The 12,062-nt window shown below is 39.7% G+C and overlaps 1 protein-coding gene across 1 annotated transcript in view; it reads right to left on the reverse strand.

The window, feature by feature from the left end:
- vps35 (VPS35 retromer complex component) overlaps positions 1-12,062 on the reverse strand; it is a 57,792-nt gene that overhangs the window by 39,276 nt on the left and 6,454 nt on the right. Inside the window, exons 2-3 of the mRNA XM_060838101.1 lie at positions 10,206-10,304; positions 601-697 (exon numbers count right to left, since the gene is read on the reverse strand). Of these exons, the coding sequence (XP_060694084.1) occupies positions 601-697; positions 10,206-10,304 (196 nt within the window). The remainder of the gene's footprint in view (positions 1-600; positions 698-10,205; positions 10,305-12,062) is intronic.

Raw genomic sequence — 12,062 nt, forward strand, 5'->3', positions numbered from 1 at the left:
CAGCACCCTATAGTTAACTCTAAGTTTTATCTGAACCTCTTGTTTCACACAACTAACCTAATCCAGTTCCATTTGCCAGCACTTGACCCATACTCCTCTAAACTGTTCCTTTTCATATATCCATCCAGATGCCTCTTATATGCTGTAATTGTACAGTCTCCACCACATCCTCTGGCAGCTCATTCCATACTTGCATCACGCTCTGCGTGAAAAAGTTGCCCTTAGGACCCGACCTTTCTAGCTTTACAACCTTCCCTGTTTTACAGTTAAAATTTGTAGTCATCTAATTCTGACTTTTTGAACGTGCAATTTTAACTTTTCTATCACTGATAGCCACATTTAGTTGTCTAGATCACAAGGTCGAGGTTACCCCCATAAACCAATAACTATTTGCTTCTATCATCAAGACCCTCAAAATCTCTCTCTGATCTAGCTGTTTGCCATCTGCCCTAATATTGTCTTATGTGGCTCTATCTAATTTTGCTTCCTAATGTTCTTGGAAAGTTGCTAAGGATATCTTATTATTATATCAAAACACTATATAAATACAAGTTGTGAGCAAAATATTACTAGATTTTTATTCATTACTAAAAAGGATACAGAGCTCATAATAACTCTTTGGTGACAGCATTGAGGTTCGTAATTCACCAAGCATATTTGAAGCATGTTTTAGTGCATCCATCAATTTATTCTTGTCCTGAAATACAAAATATAACATCAGTCATCAGAACTTGAGCAAATGATTCATTTTTATTCAAAGTTTATATAATAATATAACAATGAAGCCAAAGTGTCTGGCCATGCCACAGCCATTGTTCCTGTGAATGCAAAACAGTTTAAAATCATACATTTGAAAACACATTAATGTCAAAGTACCAACCCATGTCAGTTGAATTAATATAATTCTTTGCAATATAATTGATAATTTCAGGAAATTTAAATACAATCCCAGCTCTATAATTGCCAGTGCTTCAATTAAAAGCACACGAATCTTGCAATCCTGCAATTACCATGCAAAAAGAGTTCCTAAATCACTATCCAAGCATATTATGTTTTCCCAAAATATACCACTGATCCAACAGCCCTCAGTTTGAACGTTTCCTCATATCACCAGTCAGATTAGTTCACTCAATAGAACCTATACTTTTATCACAGTAGGGTTTTAGCAAGTACATTTGGAGTAAAATGTTTTATCACCAAAGTACCCACAGAAAATTCACTGGTTCAGTCATTGGCCATGTTTTATAATCCTGACCATAGAAATGGGGGTCAAAGTTAAAGGGAAAAAAAAACAGCAGGATGTTTAGATGAGGATTGGCTTCTCCTCACAGAGTTGGATGTCTTTGGAATACCCCTCTCCAAAAGGCAATTGGCACAGTACCTTTAAATATTTTTATGGCAAAGGCAAACAAAGGTGATCATCTAGGAATGTCAGATTATCAGGAATATTCAAGAACACAGAGTGGAGGTTAAAATAAGATCAGCCATGATCATATTGAATGGTGCAGCAGTCTTAGAGGACACTGATTGTCCATATGAAGATCAACCTTGGGAACAACAATTCCAAAGCTCCTTCCAAGAATTAAAAGATCACTGGGCTGAATAAAAGATATTAAAAAGAAAATGTTTAAAATAATGACAAACATGGTTCCTATTCATGTCAACAAATGCATCAACTCTAGGACACTACTGCATCCAGTTCAATTATTTTTCTTGGAACATTTTCACTTGCAGAAATTAATATTGATCTGGTGCCTCTGAATTATTAGTGAAGGGTCTATAAATATTTTCTTCTGTGAAGCAATCAATCACTCAAAACCGAAGCAGCTTGTATACAACAGAAGTTTAATTTCTGAGGAATCTAGTCTGGATGCCACACATAATTACCATGTAACAGGAAAGATTTATCGGAATGGTTCCAAGGATGAGGGACTTCAGTTATGTGGATAGTTTAGAGAATTTTTTTTGGTTTTGCCTCAGAGAAACAGTTGAGAGATTCAAGAGCTATCAAGCAGGATAGATAGGGAGAAACTGCTCTCATTATCAGCATGGTTGACAAACAGAGGATACTGATCCAAGGTGAATGAAAAAAGAACCTGAAGATGAAAGGAGGGCAAAGAATTGTTACAAGTGATTGAGATTTGGAACGGACTCCAAGATGACTATGGATGTCAGTTCAATATTTGCTTTCAAGGGAAATCTGCTAAATATCTGGAGAGAAAATAAATATTCAGGGTTACAGGGAAAAGGCAAAGAGTTGGGCTTCCCGAGCTGAACTCTTCCAGAGAGCCACCATACACATAACAAGCCAAGTGGCTTCTTCAGTATTGTAGATATTTTTAATTAACCTCTTTAGATGTGATGTGACAAACTCTGGAGCAGGTGGACGGGAATCTGGGGCTTTTGGCTCGGGGATTTTTCGGGGGGGGGGGGGGCAGGGTTTGGTCCTACCATTTTGCCATAATACTCATCTTTTGGTGTTGTAAACCTCAATAATTTCTCTCTTGCGATGACAATTAAGAGACCATAACATCTAGCAAAATTAAACCATTCAACTCAAATGATGGCTGGTACATTTCTCAGCCTCCCCTCCCCACTCTCCAGATTTTCTCCCCCAACTCTTGATTCCCTTGCTAATCAAAGACCTATCCCGATATTAAATATACCTTAAATAGACTTGGCCACCACAGCCATCTGCTGCAAAGAGTTCCACAGATTCACTATCTTCTGGCTGAAGAAATTCCTCATCTCAGTTCTGAAGGGGCATCACTTCACTGAGGCTATGCCCTTGGGTGCTAATCTCTCCTACCAGTGAAAACATCATCAGCGCATTCACTTTCCTAGCCTCCTACTATTCTGCAAGTTTCATCAGATCCACCCTCATCCTTCTAAACTAAGAGTATAAACTCAGAATCCTCAAACACTCATAAGCCCTTCATCCTTAGGATCCTTCTTGTAAAACCTCCTCTGGACCCCCTTCAATACCTACACATTCTTTCTTCCATACAGGGCCCAACACTACTTAGAATATTTCAAACAAAATCTGACCAGAACCTTATACAGCCCCAGCAGTACATCTCTGTTTTTGCATTCTTGAGCTCTTGGAATGAATACTGCCATTACATTTGTCTTCCTAATTGCCAAATAGACTGCAGATTAGTGGTAAGAACTGGGGCTCCCAAGTTTCTTTTGTGCTGCAGATTTCCAAAGCCTTTCACCATTTAGAAAATATTCCATGCCTCTATTCTTCCACCAAAATGCACAAACTCTCACTTTCCCACATTGTATTCCATCTGCCACTTCTTTGCCATCTCCTCACCTGTTTAAATCCTTCTGCATCCACACCACTTTATCACCACCTTTGTCATCGGCAAACTGAATAATTCAACCAACCAGATCGTACCCCCACCTGTATTCACCTATCACTACTTCACCATTCCAAACCTCTCGCCACCACAGCTGGTCTACAGTTTCCTGTCTTCTGCTTCCCCCCCATTCTTGAACAGTAGATTGGATTAGATTCCCTACAGTGTGGAAACAGGCACTTCAGCCCAACAACTCCACACCGACCCTCCGAAGAGTAACCTACCCAGACTCATTTTCCTCTGACTAGTATAACACAATGGGCAATTTAGCACAGTCAATTCACCTGACCTGCACATCTTGGATGTGGGAGGAAACCGAAGCACCCGTAGGAAACCCATGCAGACACAGGAAGAATGTGCTGCAAGGCAGCAGTGCAAACTACTGAGCCACCATGCCAACCCTAATGCAGTGTTACATTAGTCATTTTCTAGTACTCTGGCACCCTCCTAGACTCCAGTGATTCCTGAAAGATCAAAGCCTCTTCAATCTGGTCAGTATTCTCCTTTAGAACTCTGGCATGCAGTACATAGAAAAATACAGCGCAGTACAGGCCCTTTGGCCCTCGATGTTGTGCCGACCCAAGCCCACCTAACCTACACTAGCCCACTATCCTCCATATGCCTATCCAATGCCCGTTTAAATGCCTACAAAGAGGGAGTCTCCACCACTGCTACGGGCAGGGTATTCTATGACCTCACGACTCGCTGAGTAAAGAATCTACCCCTAACATCTGTCCTATACCTACCTCCCCTTAATTTAAAGCTATGCCCCCTCGTAATAGCTGACTCCATACGTGGAAAAAGGTTCTCATCGTCAACTGCATGGAAACAGACCCTTTGTTCCAACTCGTCCATGCTGACCAGATATCCCAACCCAATCTAGTCCCTTCTACCAGCACCCAACCCATATTCCTACAAACCCTTCCTATTCATATACCCATTCAAATGCCTCTTAAACGTTGCAATTGTACCAACTTCCATCACATCCACTGGCAGATCATTCCATATACGTACGACCCTCCGAGTGAAAACGTTACGTGTTAGGTCTCTTTTATATCTTTCCCCCTCACCCTAAACCTATGCCCTCTAGTTCTGGACTCCCCAACCCCAGGGAAAAGACATTGTCTATTTATCCCATCCATGTCCCACATGATTTTATAAACCTCTATAAAAGGTCACACCTCAGCCTCCAATGCTCCAGAGAAAACAGCCCCAGCCTGTTCAGCCTCTCCCTATAGCTCAAATCCTCCAACCCTGGCAACATCCTTGTAAATCTTTTCTGAACCCTTTCAAGTTTCACAACATCTTTCCGATAGGAAGGAGACCAGAACTGCACGCAATATTCCAACAGTGGACTAACCAATGTTTTGTACAGCCGCAACATGACCTCCCAACTCGTGTACTCCATACTCTGACCAATAAAGGAAAGCATACCAAACGCCTTCTTCACTATCCTACCTGCGACTCCACTTTCAAGGAGCTATGAACCTGCACTCCAAGGTCTTTTTGTTCAGCAACACTCTCTAGGACCTTACCATTAAAGTGTATAAGTCCTGCTAAGATTTGCTTTCCCAAAATGCAGCACCTCGCATTTATCTGAATTAAACTCCATCTGCCACGTCTCAGCCCATTGGCCCACCTGGTCCAGATCCTGTTGTAATCCAAGGTAACCCTCTTCGCTGTCCACTACACCTCCAATTTTGGTGTCATCTGCAAACTTCCTAACTGTACCTCTTATGCTCGCATCCAAACCATTTACGTAAAATGACAAAAAGTAAAGGACCCAGCATTGATCCTTGTGGCACTCCATTGGTCACAGGCCTCCAGTCTGAAAAACAACCGTCCACTGCCACCCTCTGTCTCCTATCTTTGAGATAATTCTCCTTTTATTCCGTGAGATCTAACTTTGCTAATTAGTCTCCCATGGGGAACCTTGTCGAACGCCTTACTGAAGTCCATATAGATCACATCTACCGCTCTGAACAATCCTGTTACTTTTTCAAAAATCTCAATCAAGTTTGTGAGGCATGATTTCCCACGCACAAAGCCATGTTGACTCCTCCACCATTTCTTTGTTTCTCATTACTACTACTCCAGCCTGATTTTCCACTGGTCCAACATCCACTTCAGACTCTCACCTTTTTAGATTTTTTATATTACTAGCTAGCTTACTCTCATCTCAGCTTCTCCCTCCTTTTTACTTTTAAAAGTATCTTCCACAGGTTTTTTAATCCTTCCTAATTATCTTCACTACAATATGCACATTCTCTTTTGCTCTTACATAGACCCCAACTCTCACATAAGCCACGGCTGCCTCATCCTTCCCTTTAGGTTTCTTCTTCACTGGGATGAATTTTTGCTGTGCCTCTCAAATTACCCCCCAGAAACCCCTGTTATTTCTGCTCAATCTTCCTTGCTGAGCTCCCCTCTAACCAAGAAAAAAAAGCCATATTGAAGACATTCCATAAATTCCTTGAGATCTGTTACCAACCTAAATGTTCCCAATCCATCTACATATTGAAATCTCCCATGATTACTGTAGTTGTGCCTTTAAGTACTTTCGCTTATCTGACTTATTTTATTCCCTACGTCTTGACTACGCTGAACGTCTGCACATAACTCCCATCAGAGTCTTTTATTCACCTGCAGTTCCTCAACTCTACCCACACAGATTCTATGCCTATCGGCTGAACACTTACTATCTATTTAATTTTCTTTATTAACAATGCAACTCCACCCCCTCTACCTAATGGCCTATCCTTTCGCTAGGATGGATATCCTTAAATATTTAGTTTTGGGCCCTCATCCCTTTGCAGCCTTGCCTCCAAGATACCCACATTGAACAAGTCAATTTCTATTTGCACTGCTACTTAACTTACCTTATTTCATATACTGCTTGCATTTAAGTACAAGTGCTTCAGCCCTGCATTGACTGACCCCTTTGCATCATTGTCCCCTTATCTGCTATGCCTGATGCTAGTATGGAAACGGTCAGGAATCTGTCCTATTACCTGATCGAGATTAGTTTGTATGAGCTTATAATTAATGCATTATCAGATTAACTGGTCATTAATTATTTTTGTTAGATAACATATCAGACAGCACACTTATAGCTCAGTTGTACCTCACAGCCAGAAAGCCCACATGGCAGATGTGTCATTATATCCCAGAACAGGTTGTATAAAAATATTTTAAAATATACCAGAGTTTCTGAATACAATTACAGTACCTAAAAATAGACACTTTTAGGACAATGCACCCAATGGTTCTCAACATGATAGGTGACAACAGGACTATGTATAAAATCATTGTCTGGAATTAATTGTTTTTGAAAGCAATTTACCTTTTCCCAATGTTGTCATAATGCCACAGGTAGAAGAAACATTTTGAAAATAGTGAAGCTAAATTTAAAAATTTAACAAGATTAGAATGGAGGTGTATCAGACATGAACGGGGTTTCACAAACCCGTTTACAAGCAGACAGATTTGTGAACTAATCAATCTTGACAATTATTTTGAAAAATTTGAATAGCCTGACAACCATGCTCAAAACTGAAAATGTGTTGCTGGTTAAAGCACAGCAGGTTAGGCAGCATCTAAGGAACAGGAAATTCGATGTTTCGGGCCAGAGCCCTTCATCAGGAAACTCATTCCTGATGAAGGGCTCTGGCCCGAAACGTCGAATTTCCTGTTCCTTGGATGCTGCCTAACCTGCTGTGCTTTAACCAGCAACACATTTTCAGCTCTGATCTCCAGCATCTGCAAACTTCACTTTTTACACGAAGATTTTAACCATGCTCAAAACCACTACACAGCAGTCACTAAAGATAAAACTTAGAACTACGGTCGGTTTTTCACTATCCCAAGCCTGGATGACTTAAGAGCTCTTTAAAATGATAGGCAAGTGGCAATTCTACTTCTCCTAGGGTTTCCTATTATGTAGGGTGGCCCAACTTGCGAGCCTGCATACTTCACACTCAACCTGACCAGCTCTATTGCACGGATAGGCATGCTCTTGATCTTCATAACCTTCAAGTCAACTTTTCAAAAAAAAAGGTACGGCTTAGAGGACATATGAACATAAGAACTAGGAAAAGTAGCAGGAAATTCAGCCACTCATTCCTGGTTAGCCATTCAATACAACTATGGCTGATCTCATCTTGACGTCAAACCAGTTTCCTGCATACATTACATAACCTTTCCAGACATTATGAATTAAAAATGTCTATCTCCTCAAATTTACTCAGTGTCCTGGTGTCCACTGCACAGCAGTAGTGATTTTACAGATTCACAATCTTCTGAGAGAAGTGATTCCCCATCTGTCTTAAATCTGCTACCTCTTATCCTAAAGCTACAACTTCTCATTCTCAACAGCCCCATAATGGGCAACATCCACTGTCAACTTTGTCAATCCCCTATATTTTATATAGCTCAATTAGATCTCCTCTCATTCAAATTTAGGAGAGAGCCCATAGACCTAAACTGCTCAACTTCTCAAGACAAACCTCTGATCTCTATCTAGCGAACCTCGCCTGAACTGCCTTCAATACAATTACATCCCTCAGCAAAGGAATACATAGACCACTCCAGATACAGTCTCACTCATAACAATCGCAACTGTTATACTTCATTCCTACTCAATATTCACTTTTTTTTTACCGTCTTTATTACCCGCTATACCTACTGGCAGCATCTGAAGAGAAATCAGAATTAACGTTTCAGGTCCAGTGATCCTTCTACAGAAGTCCACATCAATACATTGTGAGGCAAGTGAATTAAAGGTTATTAGAGATAAATGGGAAAGTGGGATTTAGAAACAAATAAATCAACCACAATCCTATTGAACATTTTAGGTTTATGAGCCATAACTTGAGTTCCAGAATTCCTCATGTCAAACCATGCCGCTTCCACCAGACTCAAAACATTAGCACTGATTTCTCTTAAATGATGCGAGACCTGCTGAGCTTTTCCAGCAATTTCTATTATTGTTTCTGATTTACAGCATCCGAAGTTCTTTTGATTTTCATTTCATTTTCTGTTTTCATTGATTTTCTATAATTCATGCATGAGGGTACCCAAATCGATCTGTCACAAGCACACTGAAGTTTCTCTACATTTAAATACGAAGTTGCCTTTCTTTTCCTTCAATCAACAGGATAACCCCACACTTCTAAATGTTAAAGTCCATCTGCCAAATTTTGGCCTATTCACTCCACCTATCAATGTAGACTTATAAAACCTGCATTTCTTCAGTGAAACTTACTTTCTCACCTATTGTAGTGTAGAATGGCTGTAGAATGATAAGTACCCATGAGTCACAAAAGGTCAACCTAAAGGACAGCACGTAATTGAGAAGATTAATGGGCTGCTATCCTTTAATACAAGACAAATTGAACATAAAAGTAAAAAGGTGTTAAGCTTCGATTATGCAAGACATTGAGACCACATCTGGAATACTGAGTATGGTATCGGTTTCCTTATTTAAAGGATGGATGGAAATGCATTGAGGCAGTTCACAAGATGTTTACTGGACTAATACCTAGAATAAGCAGGTTACTTTTTGAAAAAAAAATTTGGACAGGTTGGCCATGTTTTCACTACACTTTGGGAGCAAGTGGCGATTTGATTCAAGTTTAAAATCCTGTACTATCTTGACAAGGTGGGTGTGAAAACTGTTTTCACTCTCATGGGTCAGTCCAGAACTTGGGGAAACTTAAAATGAAGGGTTACCTTTTGGACAGGGGGGTCCTTTTTCTCCCAGATTAGCCAACTTTGGAACTCTGCCTCAGATGGCGGGGAGGTGGAGTTAATGAATATCTTTATAGTCATGGTCAATATGTTAAGCGAGTGAATTAAGTAAGAATAAACAGGAAGGTGGAATTTAGGACACAAATAGATCTTATTGAACAGAGGAGGTAGGTCTACGACTGCATGAGCCATAGCCTACATGATAGAATTCCTCATGCCAGATTATGCCCCTTCTATTCAATATTGCATTATGAGGTGTGGTTGAGAGCTTGAACTCAAACATTAGAGAACTAAAACACTCGAGTCCCAAGGAAAAGATAGATTAGTTGACCGTTTTAGCTCTGACTGCTTTTGCCAACTAGACAATGTTTACTTGGGCAAATTTCAGAGGCAGGTAGTTTCTGCTATTTAAATTTTAAATTAGAGGGTGACCCCAGTTACAAGCCAAAAGTGTCAACGTAACGAACGAATGACTAATTTATTTTTAAAATTCTGTTTAACTTGTTTATTGACATTATACAATTCATTATTGCAATACAGCATACAGTGGGTGAATGGGTATGGAAGTATAATATGGCAAGGGGAGCCCGAGGGTCCATAGGGCCAAGCGCTGAGTATGAATTAGCATGTTTGAGACTTACGGAGCATGCAAGGAGTGCAGATTAAAGGAGCCTCAACCTTTTGACAGAACTAAGCCATGGTTCCATTGTACCACAGTAGACCTTTTAAACATCTCAACATCAAGCAGTCCTGCACCTCCCTCCAAATCTTTTCTCTGGTCAACAGGCCCAATTACAGCACAAACCTGCTTTCCAGCCACTCCAGGCCCCAACATGCAGTGGTAATTGCATCTCCAGAGCCTCTTTCTCCTGAGGCACTAAGAATTTCTCCAATTCGGCCATCTGCCAGAGACTAGAAATCCAGGCCATTAATGCCAATCCTAACATTTTCAAATCAACAGATCAGCTAAGTCAGCAGATAGAACTCCTTTTTGGTGTCACTGGATAAACTTTGAACCACTGGACAAGCCCATGTATTTTATTCTATTTTACAACATTTATCATTGCATAACTTACACAGTACATTTCTTACCAAGCATCGCTTCATCTGGAAAGACTGGACCTTAACAGTCTGAACAGCTTCATCAAGAAGCTTTTCCTGCTCATCCTGCGGTGACTGTTGAGTTGTAGGCTATATATAAAAAAAAGCAGAAAGGAACACCACTAGTCAAAACAAAAATTGTATTTGCTTGGAACATAAATAATCACATGAATTGTTTGGAAAATAAAATGTTTTCCGGCTGTAATAACTATTATGAAAACATCTTCAAATATCCCCTCTAGATAGAGAAAATTGTACGCACTTTTTCAATTTGACTTTATATTGAGAAGCTCCAAAGGTGTTTCAAGAATCTACTCAAACGTTGATACTTTAAAAACAAGTCTGCAATTTTACAAACTACATTTACAAAAGATCAATAGTATTTTCAGTAGCTAATGACCATTTCACATGGACTGGTTTCCTTAAGAATGGATATCTTACTTTTGAAGGTGGCAAAAGACAAACATCCATTTTGCAAGAGAGCTACAGAAAGCAACTTTGTCCGAGTGCCAGTTAGTACTCCAAATAATCCAGACTTAAAAATTGCATAACAGTTAAAGTTACTATTTAGTACTTTAACCTTGATCCAGGGATGCACCTGTAGCAAAACTGTTTCACTAACTTGCATGGGACAAGAATGAACACTTAACCAAATTCGTCAAAGCCAAAATATTTGAATTCTCTACCAATTATAATAGCAATTTTTTTAGTTTGCATCATACCAAATAAACATCAAGTAGGCACGTAATTATAAGTGGCTGACCAGACCCTTAATTATTAAGTCTTAAACTGTTTGTTCCAGGCTAAACTTTGGAGTGAGGATAGTGTAAAAACAGGAAGTGAGAAGCATGCCATTTGACCCTTCAGGTTTGCATCACCATTCAATATAATCATAGCTGATCATCCAACTCAGTACCAGGTCTCAATCAAGTTTTTCTTCACTTCTCAGATCACCTACTAACTTGACCCAGTATATTTTTTGCCTGATTATACATTTCATTGACCAACATAAAACATAGGTTGATGTTCGTCAAAAAATGTGAACTTGGGTAAAAAGAACAATTTTATGCTGTGAAGGAAAGTGAAATTAATGCTAATTTTTATCCTTGTCATTCTATATGTTAAAAAAAACCCAGTTACATTATTAGTAACTGGCTGAGTAATTAATCATCTGTTGATAGAGACTTATGAACCTTCTTCAGGATTCTGATGAGCAGTCACCTGACTCGAAACATTAATTCTGTTTTCTCCCCATCGATGCCACCAGACCAAAGTTTCGTCAACAACTTCTGTTTTTGATTCAGATCTCCAGTGCCCGCAGTTCTTTGTTTATGAAGATCTCTAGATTTTTGCTGGCTTTATTTTAAAAGATGAAACACAGTGGTGGAAGCAATATGTAAACAGCTGAACAACCTCTAATACAGGTTAGTCTCTAAAACCACATGATATAGGGGTAATTATAAGCCATTAAGCCCACTTGAGTCTGCTCCACGATTCAATCGTGTCTTCTTTCCACAACTCTCGATTCCCTTACCAATCTAGAATATTTCTGTCTTAAATACACTCAAATCAGTTGTCTTCTACAGCCCACTGCAATGAGTCCTGGCTGAAAACATTCCTATAATTCTGAAGGGTCACCACTTCATTTCAAAACTGTGCCCTCAGGTCCTATTAGTGAAAACTTCTCACTTCCACTCAACAAAGCCTCTCAAATATTCTCAAGTTTCAAAGAGATTATCCCCCTATATCCTGCCAAACTCCATAGAGTACAGACTCAAGGGTCCTCAACCGCAACTCTTCATCTCAGGACCATTCTACAAATCTATTCTGGACCCCTGACAAGGCCAG

The sequence above is a fragment of the Hemiscyllium ocellatum genome, chromosome 17 (assembly GCF_020745735.1).
Source record: "Hemiscyllium ocellatum isolate sHemOce1 chromosome 17, sHemOce1.pat.X.cur, whole genome shotgun sequence".
NCBI classification, from domain to species: Eukaryota; Metazoa; Chordata; class Chondrichthyes; order Orectolobiformes; family Hemiscylliidae; genus Hemiscyllium; species Hemiscyllium ocellatum.